This window comes from Danio aesculapii, chromosome 12 (assembly GCF_903798145.1).
Source record: "Danio aesculapii chromosome 12, fDanAes4.1, whole genome shotgun sequence".
Classification (NCBI taxonomy): Eukaryota; Metazoa; Chordata; class Actinopteri; order Cypriniformes; family Danionidae; genus Danio; species Danio aesculapii.
In genome coordinates this window covers 333,352-351,303 of record NC_079446.1, presented here as the reverse complement: position 1 = coordinate 351,303, position 17,952 = coordinate 333,352, and the positions used below count along the sequence as shown (strand labels likewise).

Sequence of the window (17,952 nt, the reverse complement as noted above, 5' to 3'; positions counted from 1 at the left end):
ATTTATTGAAGGACAAACTGAAGACATCTACATAAACACCGCCAATGTTTTTAGTTGAACTTTACATTTAATGCCATTATGCTCCTGTAAACATCAGCAGACGATGTTCAGCAGTTCATTTACATCTATGTAAGAGAGAGAAGGACTGTATTATACAACACAAACATGCGCATCAGTTACCCACATGAACAAAAATACTGTAGTAATTTATAGGAAATACTGTACTGTTCATGAACCATCCTGAAGTAAAGCACTTGGAATTAATCTGCTGTGGTGATTCTACAGTTGTTATGGTAACACAACAACTACAGTAATTGATCTGCTGTGGTAATTGCACAGTTGCTATGGTAACACAACAATAGTAACTGATGTGTTGTGGCGATTCTATGGTTGCTATGGTAACACAACAACCACAGTGATTGATCTGTTGTGGTGATTCTACAGTTGCTATGGTAACAGGACTAGTAGTTTAGCTGTTGTGGTAATTGTATAGTTGCTATGGTAACACAACACACTACAGTAATTAATCTGTTGCGGTAATTCTACAGTTGCTATGGTAACACAACAACTATAGTAAATGCTCTGTTGTGATGTTTCTTTAGTTGCTATGGTAACAACAACTACAGTAATTAACCTGTTGTGGGTATTCTACAGTTGCTATGGTAAAAACAACTACAGTAATCTGTTGTGATTCTACAGTTGCTATGGTAACACAACAACTATAGTAACTGATCAGTTGTGGTGACTCTACAGTTGCTATGGTAACACAACAAGTACAGTAATTGATCTGCTGTGGTGATTCCACAGTTGTTATGGTAACAAAACAACTGACCCAATACTAGGTATAGGGTATAGGGTATGTTATACTACAATACACCACAGTATACTGTAGTAAAAATTAAAGTACACTATAGTATTTATTACAGCAAAAGATTATAACACACTTTACTATAGTATGGTTCAAAAACACTGTATTAATTATTATAAATCAATAACAATATTGTGATATTCATTGGTGATACACACACACACAAAAGATATTCTTCCACAGTATTTCTTGTCTGTGCAGGAGGCATGTTTGTATTAGTGTATCTTCAGAAAAATATTCAATCCAGCTGAAACATCTTGAAGATCATGTTAGAAAAGTTGTTAATTGATTTGGTATAAAAATAAGCATTATGCAGAATCATTCAATATATTATCTGTAGCTCCCTCAATATATACATGTTGTTCTACAGTAAATCACTTGAGAAGAACAGTATTAATGACAGTTTGAGACTTCTGTATAATTATATATTCAAACATACAGACAGAAAATAGAATAAAAGTAAAGCATCTGCACGTGTGGCTGTGTATATTTGTAAGTGATGTAAAGCCTGAGTCTGTTATGGCATTGTGAATATGAATCAACAGATCATTTCTGTTTCTGGTACAACAAATATACAAATGTTTAGGATTTGATCATGTCTCTCATATATTGATATCAACGCTGAGCGTTTTATTGCTCATTACTGAAACTGTTCATATTAGTGATGTGTAATCTGACCACATATAATGTATGCATGACTCAAAACGTCTATTATTTCATATATTATTGTCATTTTCAATATTTTATCTAATCATATATATATATATAATTTATTTATTTTTCTTTAAATAATGTGAGAAAATTGCATGTGGTCAGTATATATATATAAACTATTAATAGCATTTACTGAAAAGAGTTGAAGTCATGATATATATTGTTATCTTCACATGTTTTCGTCATATCCACAGCCCTAATTGATATTATAGTGCAGAGGACAGCTGTATAAATTGATCCAAATATAATTCATATAATTCATTCAGAATTTCATTTTCCAAGTCCATCTTGCTGAGAGAATGTACTCTTTATCATTTATTTTCTCTTTGTTTTACTCAGAAACATGCTATGTTGGGTAAATATAAATAATGTTAATTCATATCAACACTAAGGAAAGCGGTGCATTGGTTAGTACACACTGCAAACACAATGCCTTTCACCTATCAGGTTTTGTCTTGTTTATAGTCCAAATGTCTAACAAAGCTGTTTCTGGACAGGTACAAATATTGTTCTGTTTTTAGAAATAGTAAGAAAGCATTATTATTTTGCTCATTTCTACTGGAAAAATCTTCAATCTTCTTGAAAAGAAGAAAACACTTCTTGCATTTTTACATGTTTCAAGACAAAACCTCGATGAAAGAAAAATACTACAAAAATGTAAAGAAAATACTGTAGTGTTCTTGAACCATACTGAAGAACTTGAGTTAATCTGTTGTGATTCTATAGTTGCTATGGTAACACAACTACAGTAATTGATCTGTTGTTATGATTCTACAGTTGCTATGCCAACACTATAAATATAGTAATTAATCTGCTGTGGTGATTCTACAGTTTCTATGGTAACACAATAACTATAGTAATTGATCTGTTGTGGTGATTCTACAGTTCCTACGGTAACACAATAACTATAGTAATTAATCTGCTGTGGTGATTCTACAGTTGCTACGGTAACACAATAACTATAGTAATTAATCTGCTGTGGTGATTCTACAGTTGCTATGGTAACACAATAACTACAGTAATTGATCTGTTGTGGTGATTCTACAGTTGCTATGGTAACACAATAACTATAATAATTGATCTGTTGTGGTGATTCTACAGTTCCTATGGAAACACAATAAATATAGTAATTAATCTGCTGTGGTGATTCTACAGTTGCTACGGTAACACAATAACTATAGTAAATAATCTGCTGTGGTGATTCTACAGTTGCTACGGTAACACAATAACTATAGTAATTAATCTGCTGTGGTGATTCTACAGTTGCTATGGTAACACAATAACTACAGTAATTGATCTGTTGTGGTGATTCTACAGTTGCTATGGTAACACAATAACTACAGTAATTGATCTGTTGTGGTGATTCTACAGTTGCTATGGTAACACAGCAACTACAGCAATTGATCTTTTGTGGTGATTTTACAGTTGCTATGGTAACACATCATCAACTATAGTAATTTATCTCTTGTGGTAATTCTACAGTTGCTATGGTAACTAAACAGCTATAGAAATTCTGTTGTGATTCTACAGATTTTCTACAACTATAGGGTCTATTATATTACATCATGATTTGCTGTAGTAAAAACTGAAGTATACTACAGTATTTATTACAGTTTATCAGTTCACTACAGTTAATACTTCAGTATGCTGGAGCATTTATTGATAAATATTGTAATATACACACTATAACACATGTTACTATAGTATGGTTCAAAAACAGTGTAGTATATACCAGAAATTAATCACTTATAAAATAAATACATTTCAACTACAAGACAAGACCTCTATATAGGAAAGGCATCTATTTGCAGTGCAGAATTAAAACAGTTTGTACTATTTAAATGTAACAGCAGCATTTATATATTAGTACTATAATTCATATGAATAAAGTCCTGTTGAACACTGTTTTCAGATCAGTGCATGGCTTTAAATCCTGCTGATATTCACACAGTCTCTTCATTTCCTCTCAGTGGAAGTGTGTCATTTCGTTTGCTCCTCAGTCTTGACACGTGAACTGGTCTACTTTGTGTTTCTGTGTCTCAGATCTCCATGTCCACTGGTCTGACCTCGCCAGTCTTGTGTTCTTTTACCCATAATTCTCTGTCTCTGGCAGGATCCACGCAGTGCAGCAGCTTGTCCACCGGCTCTATTGTCTGCACATGAACAACAGTGCATTACAATAGATCACAATACACACAGAAAACAATGTGCATGATTTATTGTGCACTGAAAAATGTACATTCTGATATTTCATTTATTATCTGATGAATCAGATGGATAAAGGATGCATTCATTCTGAGATTTACAAATGCACTTCTCACTTGAATGGATTCTGAACACCATTATAAACTACCCTAGAGCGCCATCTGCTGTTTAACAAGTCTACAATGATGTTTGATGAGTGTGAATACAGCTGATGGTGTCTATTTGGTGTTATGGTGTTGTTTATTGACAGATAATCTGAATTAAATCTCAGTAATGAGTGTGAATGCGGCTGATTGTGTCTGTTTGTTGTTCTAGTTTGGTTTATTGGCAGATAATCTGAATTAAAGCTCAGTAATGAGTGTGAATGCGGCTGATTGTGTCTGTTTGTTGTTCTAGTTTGGTTTATTGGCAGATAATCTGAATTAAAGCTCAGTAATAAGTGTGAATGTAGCTGATGGCATCTGTTTGGTGTTATAGCATTGTTTATTGACAGATAATCTGAATTAACGTGCAATAATGAGTGTGAATGCTGCTGACCGGGTGTTATAGTGTTGTTTATTGACAGATAATCTGAATTGAAGCTCAGTAATGAGTGTGAATGCTGCTGTTGGTGTCTGTTTGGTGTTGTTTATTTACAGATAATCTGAATTAAAGCACAGTAATGAGTGTGAATACTGCTGTTGGTGTCTGTTTGGTGTTGTTTATTGACAGATAATCTGAATTAAAGCGCAGTAATGAGTGTGAATGCTGCTGTTGGTGTCTGTTTGGTGTTGTTTATTGACAGATAATCTGAATTAAAGCACAGTAATGAGTGTGAATGCTGCTCAACTCACGCTTTGGTTGAACATGTCTGTTTCGTGTCGTAGTGTTGTATACTGACACAGATGTTGTCTGATCATCTCCACTCGCTCCACCTCCAGATGCTCCAGCTCCTGCAGATACACACCATCACCAAAAACATAAATCACTCGTTCTTTAAATTTAATACCAGTTCGAGAAGAAAGGATTTTGTATGTATATCATAGTTTTATTGCTTTTTGATGTGCTGTATTATTGTATTAAATGATGCTTTGGGTTTCTCTGCTGCAACACAACCATTTATCTCCCAAAACTTTAGATTTCTCTTTATATTTTATAGTTATTTGTTTGAGTGTGTGAATATTTTGTGTGTGTGTGTGTGTGTGTGTATGTGAGAGCGAATGTATCAACAGGAGTGAGTGTTTGTATATTTATGTATTGTGTGTGTGTGTGTGTGTGTGTGTGTGTGTGTGTATGTGTGTGTGTGTTTTACCAGACTGCTTGTCACCATCTCCTCAAACCACTTGGACTGGCACTGATTGTACAGGTCGACACACCTCATCAGATCATCACCTGCAGACACACACACAGTTCATTGCTCAGCACTAACACAAACACACAGCTCTGCACTACTAATAAAGCTGTATCTCTATGGAAACTCATACACGCTTTTAAAAACTATGTAAGTTTTGCACTGGTTTTGGCATGTGTGTTCAGCAGTGTGTGTGAACTGCTCTTTAATAACACTACCACAGTGTAACACTAGAGGGAGCCAAACAGCAGCATTCATCTGGGACTGATGCTCCACTGTAAACTCTTATCCCTCATTCTGTAGTAATTATAGTAAACACTACACTGTTTTTGAACCATACCATAGTAAATTATATATTTACAACACTTTGTTAATGAATGTTCCAGCAGACTGTAGTAGTATTAACACTGTAACAAAGTACTAAACACTGTAGTATACTCTAGCTTTTACCATAGTAAACTGATGTATTGTCGCAATATATACCATACTGACCTTATTCTTTGATGTAAGATTATGCACGGCCAATGGAACCGTATTCTTAGCTGTAAAAACAGCCTGTTATACTGATTGATGCTGCAATCTGGTATTTATTATATTATTTAATATTTCTCTGCACTGTCATGAACACTGCTGTTTGTAAGTAGTTTAACTGTTTACTGCGGTTTATTATTCCTAGTTATTTCCCCATTTCCAAATGAATCAGAAGTTTTAAAACAATCACAGAAAAGAGCTTTACTTCCACATAGAAGAATAAGGTCATATTTGCTGTAGAAAACTACAGTATTGGGTCATTTGTCAGATCAATTACTGTAGAATCACCACCACAGATCAAGTTCTATAGTTGTGTTACCATAGCAACTGTAGATTCACCACAACAGATCAATTACCATAGAATTTCCACAACAAATTAACTGTTTTGTGACCATAGCAACTGTAGAATCGACACAACAGGTCAATTACTTTAGTAGTTTTGTCACCATAGCAACCGTAGAATCGCCACAATATAAGAATTTCTATAGCTGTTGTGTTGCCATAGCAACTGTAGAATCACCACAACAGATCAATTACCATAGAATTTCCACAACAAATTTATTGTTTTGTTACCATAGTAACTGTAGAATCGACACAACAAGTCAATTACTTTAGTAGTTTTGTCACCATAGCAACCGTAGAATTGCCACAATATAAGAATTTCTATAGCTGTCGTGTTACCGTATCAACTATAGAATCACCACAACAGATCAATTACTATAGTTGTTGTGTTTCCATAGCAACTGTAGAATCACCACAACAGATCAATTACTATAGTTGTTGTGTTACCATAGCAACTATAGAATCACCACAACAGATCAATTACTATAGTTGTTGTGTTTCCATAGCAACTGTAGAATCACCACAACAGATCAATTACTATAGTTGTTGTGTTACCATAGCAACTGTAGAATCACCACAACAGATCAGTTACTATAGTTGTGTTACCATAGCAACTATAGAACCACCACAACATATTTTCACCACTGCAGGTCAACTACTATAGAATTACCACAACAAATAAATCATTATAGTTGTTTTGTCACCATAGCAACTATAGAATCACTACAATAGATGAAATTCTATAGCTGTTGTGTTGCCATAGCAACTGTAGAATCACAACAACAAATCAATTACTATAGTTGTTGTGTTACCATAGCAACTTTAGAATCACCAGAACAAGAAATCAAGTTCTTTACTATAGCATGGCTCAAAAACATTAGTGTTTACTATAAGTTCATTACTACAGTATACTAGAGTTATTTAGTATTTGAAATCTTGCGTTGTTGTTGTTGTTGTTGTTGTTGTTGTTTTCAGTCTCTTCGATTGTTCTCGTGTTCGTCTCATCATGAATGCCAGTATATGATGCTTTACTGCAGGACTGATCCACTGACCCGCCTGTGTGGATTTCCGTCGCGCTTTCTTGATGTCCTCCTCCGTCTTACTGTTGACTTTAATCTCCATCTGCTGAGTTTTGGACTCCAGATCCTTCTGCCGGTCAGCCAGAGCTCTACGGGCCTGATGAAGAGGAGAAAAATGTGTTTTATTGACTATATCTACAGTTCTGGAGCATCTGGAGCTGTGCGAACAGTAAATCAAGACAGTCCAGTGGATGAAGACCATTTCAATTTTAGATTTGATCATTTAAAGGGACAGTGTGCACAAAAATGTCAATTCTGTCATCATTTCTTCATCAATCAAACCTCTTTGGGTTTCTTTCTTCTGTTGAACACAATTAAAGATAATCTGGGGAATGCTGGATAAACACATTGACTTCAATAGTATATTTTGTTCCTTCTGTGGATGTAAATAGCTGTTATTTCCAGCATTTGTCAGAATATCTTGTTTAGTGTTTAACAGAAGAGTGTTTAGAGCCTCTTGAGTGTGAGTAAATGATGAAAATATGAGTGTTTAGGTGAACTGTCCATATTTCCACATGATCCACTGTTAAAAAGTGGAGAAATAAAAGCGTAGCGCTGAAATAAAGCTGGAATTCTGAAGCAGACAAACGGGAGCTGTCGATCATGTGAAACAGCTTGATCAAATAAGTTGTTTTAATGTTTTAAGATTTGCACATGTGTGTTTGGGGAATTACACTGCGTGAAGAGTGTTGGCGTTTGTCCAGTAAGTGCAGTTTGAGAAGGTCATTGTAGTACAGGGCAGGAGATTATTTATAGAAAGCTGACGGGCTCCAGAGATGGAAATGCTCCTCTTCTCCAGAACACATGCTGGACTTAATAATGCATGAGAAAAATCCATGAAACTGGAGAGGAGCCAGAGGATCTGCTGTATATGGAAAGCTGATTTCATTCTGTCAGCATTGTGTTTTAGTCTGTCTGTCTCCATCTAGTGACTGAATAATGGTCAGGTTAGTGTATACTCCATCAGCTGTTTGAGTCTGTTTGTCTCCATCTAGTGTGTGAATAATGGTCAGGTTAGTGTATACTCCATCAGCTGTTTGAGTCTGTCTGTCTCCCTCTAGTGTGTGAATAATGGTCAGGTTAGTGTATACTCCATCAGCTGTTTGAGTCTGTCTGTCTCCATCTAGTGTGTGAATAATGGTCAGGTTAGTGTATACTCCATCAGCTGTTTTAGTCTGTCTGTCTCCATCTAGTGTGTGAATAATGGTCAGGTTAGTGTATACTCCATCAGCTGTTTGAGTCTGTCAGCTTTGTGTTTAATTAATGAACTATTCCAGCTCAGAACACTGTTTAGTGTCTAATGTTTCTGTTTAGTGTCCAGTATCTGTGTAATAATCAGGATAAAGCACATCCAGACGGTTGTTATCTCAGAATAAACCCTTCAGCTGCTGATAAACCTGTCAGGCTTATACACTAATGAAAAGCAGGCAGAAACAGTCAGACCTTCTCCACGGCCGCGTGCCGGCTGGACAGATGCTTGCGCAGGTCTGACATCTGATGGTCAAACTTCTTCATGTCCTTCTTGAAGTTTTCCCGAAACACCAGCAGAGGCTTTTCCACCTCACTGTGAAGCTGAAGAGGAAGACTCACGTTACACACACACACACAATACATACACATATACACACACACACACACACAATATACACACACATACAGCATAGACACAATAACTAAACATCTCGGACACATGATGATGACTTATTTCTCCTGATTCTGATGAGCAGGACTGTGGCACACACACACACACACACACACACACACACACACACACACACACACACACACACACACACACACACACACACACACACACACACACTGAACCAGAAACTGCAGCCTGGAGCAACATCCTAGTTTTTGTTGCCCATTTCTACTCTGTAATTCCCCTGTTAGTCATTTATATACAGTGTGTGTGTGTGTGTGTGTGTGTGTGTGTGTGTGTGTGTATGCATCTCTGCGAGTGTGATTATGTGCATTTCTGTGCATGTGTGTGTGCATGTATCTGTACTGTGTGCATTTGTTTGTGTGCATGTGTGTGTGTGTGTCTGTGTGTGTGTGTGTGTGTGTGTGTGTGTGTGTGTGTGTGTGTGTGTGTGTGACATCTGCTGTAGTATTCTTTAGAGAGTGCAACACACACCACTGGCCACATTCCTGCTGACCAGCTGTGTGTGTAGAGCAGCACCGTTCAGTTCACTGTTCAGCAGTGTGTGTGTGTGTGTGTGTGTGTGTGTGTGTGTGCATATTTATGTATGTATATGTATTATGTATATGAATGTGTTGGTATGCATGTGTGTGTGCATGTCCGTGTGTGTGTATACATGTGGGTGTGTGTGCACGCGAGTGTGTGTATGCATGTGCATGTGTATGTGTGTGTATGCGTGCGTGCATGTGTGCATATGTATGCGTGTGTGTGCATCTGCATGTGTATGCATGCATATTTGTATACAGTGTGTGTGTGTGTGTGTGTGTGTGGGTGTGTGGGTGTGTGTGTGTGTGTGTGTTTAATCTGCTTCACCTTTGAGGAGAACTTGAGATGAACCTCTGCTTCGTCCGTCAGGCTTTTCTTCAGCTGAGTCCAGGCTTCTCCAAGAGTTCTGACAAAACACGACATGAATACCTGCATTACCATCATTCACTCACTCACTCACTCACTCACTCACTCACTCACTCACTCACTCATTCATTCATTCACTCATTCCTTCATTCATTAATTTATTCACTCATTCATCCATTCATCTATTCATTCATTCACTCATTCATTTGCTTTTCAGCTTAGTCCCTTTATTTATCAGGGGTCGTCACAGTGGAATGAACCAACTATTCCAGCATATGTTTGACACAGCGGATGCCCTTCCAGCTGCAACCCAGTACTGGCAAACACCCATACACACTCATTCTCACACTCATACACTACGGCCAATTTAGTTGATCAGTTCCCCTATAGCGCATGTGTTTGGACTGTGGGGGAAACCGGAGCACCCGGAGGAAACCCACACCAACACGGGGAGAACATGTAAACTCCACACAGAAACACCAACTGACCCAGCCGGGACTCGAACCAGCGACCTTCTTGCTGTGAGGCGACAGTGCTAACCACTGAGCCACCGTGTTGCAGTTTATTTTTATCCTTATTAATTATTCTGTTTATTTTTGACTCGTCCTGAACTTTCCTTTGCACATCTGCATGCTGAAGTCGTGTGTGTGTGTGTGTGTGTGTGTGTGTGTGTGTGTGTGTGTGTGTGTGTGTGTGTGTGTGTGTGTCACTGTGCTGATGTTGTGCACAGAATAATCAGACTGAATGGGTCTGGACGCCTCATTCCACAGATGTTTGGGATGTTTTTGTCAAGCGCTGCTCTCACTCTGAGTTTCTGTCTTGATTCTGGTCCAGATTTCTCAGAACTCTTCAATCAAGAAGCGTTTCTGGACAAGTAACAAATATAGTGTTGTTTTCAGAAATATGCCTGCATGTCTGTATAAGTGTGTGTGTGTGTGCGTGTGTGTGCGTGTGTGTATGAAAGTGTGTATGTGTATTTCTGTGTATGTGTGTGTGTGTGAGAATGTGTGTGTGTTTGCATGTATTTCTGTTTGTGTGTATGTAAATGTGTGTTTATGTGTGTATGAATTTGTGTGATCATGAAAGTGTGTATGTGCGCATGTGTGTGTGTGAATGTGTGTGTGTGTGTGTGTGTGTGTGAATGTGAGTGTGTTTGCATGTATTTCTGTTTGTAAGAGTGTGTTTATATGTTTATGAATTTGTGTGTGTGTATTAAAGTGTGTATGTGTGCAGGTGTATTTCTGAATATGTGTGTGTATGTGTGTGTGTTTGCATGAGTTTTTGTGTGAGAGTGAGTGTGTGTGTGTATGCTTTTATGTATTTGTGTGTGCATGTGAGTGTGTGTGTGTTTGCATGTATTTCTGTGTGTGTGTGTGTGTGTGTGTGTGTGTGTGTGTGTGTTTGCATGTATTTCTGTGTGTGTGTGTGTTTGCATGTATTTCTGTGTGTGTGTGTGTGCGTGTGTGCTTGTGTGTGAGTGTGTTTGCATGTATTTCTCTGTATGTGTGTGTGTGTGTGTGTGTGTGCTGATGCTCTGAAGGAGCTCTGTCCTGTAGCGGCCCTCAGAGGTCAGTCGTTCAGGGTCAGAGGTCGCGACCTTTGGTGACTCTGCATGTCAGTGACGCGAGCGCAGCGTTCAGGAACACACACACACTCCTCACAATGAGACTCAAAGCAGAGAATGCTGGGATTGTGTGTGTGTGTGTCTGTCTGTGGGCCGCCGGGGATTCTGGGACACGCTCGCTATTGTGTGTAAAACAATCCCAGCATTCAGTGCAGGAGCAACAATCAGACACACTGAACACTGGACAACACACACACACACACACACACACACACATACTCAAATACACACATACAGAAATACACACACATCAGCCTGACGTCAGTTCTGCACATCTGTGTGACACTGTGTGTGTGTGTGTGTGTGTGTGTGTGTGTGTGTGTGTGTGTTTGCATGTGTGTGTAAGCATGTGTGCGTGTATTCATTTGTGTGTGTGTGTGTGTGTGTATGTGTGTGTGTGTGGGTGTGTGTGTGTATATATGCATGTGTGTGTAAGCATGTGTACGTGTATTGATTTGTGTGTGTGTTTGTTTGGGTGTGTGTGTGTGTCATACCCTTCCTCCTGCGCCGCCAGCGGTGTCTGTGAGAGTTTGGACAGGTTTTTGGCGTATTCCTCCTCAATCCTGATCCTACACACACACACACACACACGACAGAGATGAGCTGCAGCTGTATGACAGACACTCACAGAGGTCAGTTTCCCAGAGTCTGTGCAGTCTGTCCTGCGGGACACACACACACACACACACACATATACACTTGGACTCGCACACAAAAACACACATACATACGTGCACAAACAAAAACACACCAACACACATACAGAAATAACATGCAAACACACACACACACACACACACACACACACACACACACACACACACAAGCTGTTGCTCTGGTCGACACTGAACAGGTTCCCTCTGATTATCTGCAGTCACTGACTCTAAATCTGCATCAGCTAATTATGAACGTGTTCATGAAATAAACACACACCTATAACAGCCTGCTGTGGTCAAACAGGAAATGAGCAGCAGGAAGTTGCAGGATCTGCCTTCTTTCGTTTACATGTTAGTCAAGGCAACCGAGAACAGCTGTCATATCCAGATCTATATAAATACATATTTCAGCATCACACCCACTGCTAAATCAGCCGTAACTGCTCCGCTTGGCATTATTAGGCCTTAGTAACCGTAAACAAGACTAACCACAGTCGCTACGCCATCATCATCATCATCATCATCTTCATCATCATCATCATCATCACACACACTGAGACTAACTGCCGTCACAACAACTCCACTCAGACTAGCTGATCTACAGTAAACATGACCTGACATACAATAACACCTTCATCAGATTTCATTCACTCATTCATTTGCTTTTCAGCTTAGTCCCTTTATTAATCAGGGGTCTCCACAGTGGAATGAACCGCCAACTATTCCAGCATATGTTTTACACAGCGGATGCTCTTCCAGCCGCAACTCAGTACTGGGAAACACCCATACACACTAATTCACAAACACACACTCATAGACTATGATTTGAGTTGATCAGTTGCCCTATAGCGCATGTGTTTGGACTGTGGGGGAAACCGGAGCACCCGGAGGAAACCCACACCAACACGGGGAGAACATGCAAACTCCACACAGAAACACCAACTGACCCAGCTGAGACTCGAACCAGTGACCTTCTTAATGCTAACCACTGCGCCACCCTCATCATATTTTAGTTTTGGCTTCTTTTCATTTGTTTTAATTGGATCTAAAACTAAAAAATGGAGATTAATAATTATAAGCTGTCCAGTCAATAGCAAAGAAGATAAAGCTACACTCACTGGCCACTTTATTAGGTACACCTGTCCAACTGCTCGTTAATGCAAATTTCTAATCAGCCAATCACATGGCAGCAGCTCACTGCATGTAGGCCTGTAGACATGGTCAAGACGATCTGCTGCAGGTCAAAGCGAGCATCAGAATGGGGAAGAAAGGGGATTTAAGAGACTTTGAACGTGGCATGGTTGTTGCTGCCAGACGGGCTGCTCTGAGTATTTCAGAAACTGCTGATCTACTGGGATTTTCACGCACAACCATCTCTAGGGTTTACAGAGAATGGTCCGACAAAGAGGAAATATCCAGTGAGCGGCAGTTCTGTGGGCGCAAATGCCTTGGTGGTGTAATGGTGGTGGAGGATATTTTCTTGGCACACTTTGGGTCCATTAGTACCAATTGAGCATGGTGTCAACACCACAGCCTACCTGAGTATTGTTGCTGACCATGTCCATCCCTTTATGAACACAGTGTCTCCATCTTCTGATGGCTACTTCCAGCAGGATAACGCACCATGTCATAAAGCTCCAATCATCTCAGACTGGTTTCTTGAACATGACAATGAGTTCACTGTACTCAAATGGCCTCCACAGTCACCAGAGCTCAATCCAATAGAGCACCTTTGGGATGTGGTGGAACGGGAGATTGGCATCATGGATGTGCAGCCGACAAATCTGCAGCAACTGTGTGATGCTATCATGTCAATATGGAGCAAAATCTCTGAGGAATATTTCCAGTAGCTTGTTGAATCTCTGCCATGAAGGATTAAAGCAGTCCTGAAGACAAACGGGGGTCCGACCCGGTACTAGTGAAGTGTACCCAACAAAGTGGCCACTGAGTGTATATATATATATATATATATATATATATATTATGTGGGTTTGTGTATGGTTTCAGTATGTATGTTTCTTCTGTATGTGCGCGTGGGTGTTTGTGTGTCTTTCAACTGTGTATGTATGCATGTGTTTGACACCTGTGTGTGTGTGTGTTTAATCTGTGTGTGTTTGTGTGTATCATCTGTGTGTGTGTGCACAAAACAAACATTCTTTCAGTGTTATTATTCACAAATGGTGCAGATGTGTTGTTCTAGAGTTGTTGTGTAGTTGTGTGTTGTGTAGTTCACCTCTCGCGCACAAACTCTGCCATCTCCTTCTGCATCTGCTTCCCCTTCAGCTGTTTCTGCAGCAGCACCTCGAACCCGGAGCTGCTCCCCTGCACCTCCTTTCTGTCGGCCTGACACACACACAAACACACATACTGTATGTGAAGACCTGCTATTATAAAGTGTGTGTGTGTGTGTGTGTGTGTGTGTGTGGGATGTAGTTTTACCCAGAAGTAATCGCAGTAACTCCACTCATCTGGTTTGAGAAGCTGCTGTTCAGACATGTGGAGCGGCAGAGGAAACGTCACGCTGTTCATCTGCACACACACACACACACATCATCATCATCATCATCATCATCATCCGTGCTCAGATGTGAACTGTAGTCAGTTCAGGTGAATCAGACTGAGTCATTGTGTGAACTGAACTGGTTTTGCTGCAGCGCTCTCTGTGAATCTGCCTGCATGTTAAAACCACTGCAACACACTGGAGAATATGCCAGAACACACTTTAACAAACCATTCACGTGTACTGGAAACCATCAGACCTGTGAAGAACATTGTTCATTGTGTCAGCTTGAGTATTAATACAGTTTATACAACATTACACCAGTAGATGGCGACAAATAAACAGTCTACCGTTCGTTCAGCAACATTGAGCGATTCAGGAACGAAACGCACGACTTTGACTGAGTGATTCATGTGAGTGAATCATTCATCATAACTGATTCTTTGATTCAAAAATTAACATACACGTAAGTAGCACACTTTACCAAAGAATCGAAGAATTGTGTATTTCATTCGACAACACTGAATCATTCCAGAGCCAAACAAGCGACGGCCCGTATGGTGAGTCATTGAATCATTCATTTGAACTGATTTGTTAAACAAAACCGATTCATTCCAGAACAAAACAAGCGACGGGCCATATGACGTCATTGAATTGTTCGTTTCAAACTGATTTGTTCAATAAAACTGATTCATTCCAGAAAAAAACAAGTGTTGGGCCATAAGGTGAGTCATTGAATTGTTTGTTTAAACTGATTTGTTCAATAAAACTGATTCATTCCAGAAAAAAACAAGTGTTGGGCCATAAGGTGAGTCATTGAATTGTTCGTTTAAACTGATTTGTTCAATAAAACTGATTCATTCCAGAAAAAAACAAGTGTTGGGCCATAAGGTGAGTCATTGAATTGTTTGTTTAAACTGATTTGTTCAATAAAACTGATTCATTCCAGAAAAAAACAAGTGTTGGGCCATAAGGTGAGTCATTGAATTGTTCGTTTAAACTGATTTGTTCAACAAAACTGATTTATTCCAGAACAAAACAAGTGTCAGGCCGTATGGTGAGTCATTGAATCGTTCATTTGAACTGATTCGTTCAAAAAGACTGATTCATTCCAGAACAAAACAAGTGTTGGGCCATATGGTGAGTCATTGAATCGTTCATTTGAACTGATTCGTTTAAAGCAACGATTCGTTGCCCCATGTTTTGAACACAGACGCTTGGTTCTGTTTGTGAATTCGCTGATTCTGCACCTAAAATGTGAGTTGCTGAGTTATTAACGTCTTTATTTGTGTGTTGTATAATTTATTACATATTTCCGTACGATCGCAATCTTCGTTTGATTTAACCGAGTGTTTGTTTGGTGACGTCAGCTGTACAGTGTGTTTCTGTGCTCCACACTGTGTGTTGGTTTTGTCTGACTGTCCCGGAATTAAAGAAATCTCTACATTTATTTGATGTAAGTTACAATCCAGTCTCTTCCATTCACATGCATGTAAATACAGAAGGCTAAACACACAGGTTCAGGCAAAGTTGCTTCATATTTCGCTGTGTTTAGTGACTCTGATGCTTTAGCTAAACATTTACAGTTTGGAAAATAGAACTCTGATATAATTACACCTGTAAAGGAGCTTAACATGTCTACAGACGCTTTCAAAGAGTGCTTAAAATACTAAAGAAACTTTTGTACTTTTGTACTGTTTTATATTATTAATATTATTATTATTATTATTATTATTATTATTATTATTATTATAGTTTAATTTTATGGCTTAGTATTTGATTCAGTGTATATTGGACATTTTTCAGTCCGTGAGAATTTAAAGTTTGGCCTGTATTGTTATATGTTTATATGTTATTTAAATGATTGTGAAATGGTGATACGGTGCCTCAGTGGTTAGCACTGTGGCCTAACAGCAAGAAGGTTGCTGGTTCAAGTCCCGGCTGGGTCAGTTGGTGTTTCTGTGTGGAGTTTGCATGTTCTCCCCGTGTTGGTGTGGGTTTCCTCCGGGTGCTCCGGTTTCCCCCACAGTCCAAACACATGCGCTATAGGGGAACTGATCAACTAAACTGGCCGTTGTGTGTGTGTGTGTGTGTGAGAGAGAGAATGAGTGTGTTTCCCAGTACTGGGTTGCGGCTGAAAAGGAATCTGCTGTGTGAAACGTATGCTGGAATAGTTGGCGGTTCATTCCGCTGTGGCGAACCCTAGATTAATAAAGGAACAAAGCTGAAGGAAAATGAATGAATGAATGACCTGCACAGACGTGACAGAAACGCTCGGATGAAGCTCATTTCTTCCTAAAATACACATAATGGAGATTCAGGATGGCGTCATGATCTGTAGGAGTGTGTGTGTGTGTGTGTGTGCGCGTGTGTGTGTGTGTGTGTGTGTCTGTGAGATGATGATGGGGATTTTCTGGTTGTGCCGTCAGCATTAACACACACACTCATCATGTTGCTTAATGGTTAATTCTGCTCTTTTCACACCACAGCAAATGAGGAAGTGACACACACACACACACACACACACACACACACACACACACACACACATACTGTCTGCACTTCTGTGGATAAACATTGACTGATTTCACAAGGAATTGTGGTCTGCAGTCGAAGAGATTTTGGAGATTTTTGAAGGATGACGAATGTGTGTGTGTGTGTGCGTGTGTGTGTGTGTGTGTGTGTGTGTGTGTGTGTGTGTCTATGTGTGAATGTGTGTTTGCACTGTTTATCATGTAGAGATTGTTCAGGTTCAGATGGAGTTTCTCCGTGTTTGACTGTAATTCCTCAATCAGCTTTCACTATCTGCTCGACTTTCCGCTGATTCTGTCATCCTGAAAGTGCACAAGTTGAACAAACACATCTGTGTCTGGTGAAGAATTTACTTTACACTACTGTTCTGTCTAATGCTGGACTCTGATTGGCTGATCAGCACTCTCAGGTGTTTGGTTATTGTCAAACCTTCATCAAACCTTCTGACCAATCAAATGCTCTGTAGTCTCTGACATGCCCCGCCCCCTTCTTCTCCACTTGACTTGAGCTCAACCACTCAGTCAGTGTGTGTGTGTGTGTGTGTGTGGGTGTGTGTGTGTGTGTGTGTGTGTGTGTGTGTCAGCAGCGCTTCAGATCCTCTCAGGTGTGTGTGAGCGGGTCTGACAGTCAGTGTGTGTGTGACGGTCAGTGAACTCCCCTATTATCCACTAGTCAGTCTGGAGTTTAATGTGTTTTTGAAACGAACAAAAGCTGAGACGATCAGGAGCGCTGGAGGATGAGCGGACGATTCCTCACCCACAATGCCTTGCTTTTACTGAATAATCATCTGTTTCTGTGCACTTCATCCATTCCTTCAGCACCACAGCACTAATGAGGCCAGTCTTACAGGGACAGTGCACCAATAATGAGGACTCTGCCCTCATCTCTGCATCCTTCAGAGCTGAACACAAAGGAAGATATTCTGAAGAATGTTGAAAAAGAGGCGGCACGGTGGCTCAGTGGTTAGCAATGCTGGTTTGAGTCCCAGCTGGGTCAGTTTGTGTTTCTGTGTGG

General features: G+C 39.7%; 1 protein-coding gene across 1 annotated transcript in view; it reads right to left on the bottom strand.

Moving 5' to 3' along the window:
• The window catches only part of LOC130238785 (growth arrest-specific protein 7-like), a 32,199-nt gene continuing 14,247 nt past the window's right edge, over window positions 1-17,952 (bottom strand). Inside the window, exons 6-14 of the mRNA XM_056469894.1 lie at window positions 14,346-14,435; window positions 14,140-14,249; window positions 11,745-11,819; window positions 9,588-9,666; window positions 8,513-8,641; window positions 7,043-7,166; window positions 5,079-5,158; window positions 4,621-4,719; window positions 1-3,735 (exon numbers count right to left, since the gene is read on the bottom strand). Of these exons, the coding sequence (XP_056325869.1) occupies window positions 3,622-3,735; window positions 4,621-4,719; window positions 5,079-5,158; window positions 7,043-7,166; window positions 8,513-8,641; window positions 9,588-9,666; window positions 11,745-11,819; window positions 14,140-14,249; window positions 14,346-14,435 (900 nt within the window). The 3' untranslated portion in view covers window positions 1-3,621. The remainder of the gene's footprint in view (window positions 3,736-4,620; window positions 4,720-5,078; window positions 5,159-7,042; window positions 7,167-8,512; window positions 8,642-9,587; window positions 9,667-11,744; window positions 11,820-14,139; window positions 14,250-14,345; window positions 14,436-17,952) is intronic.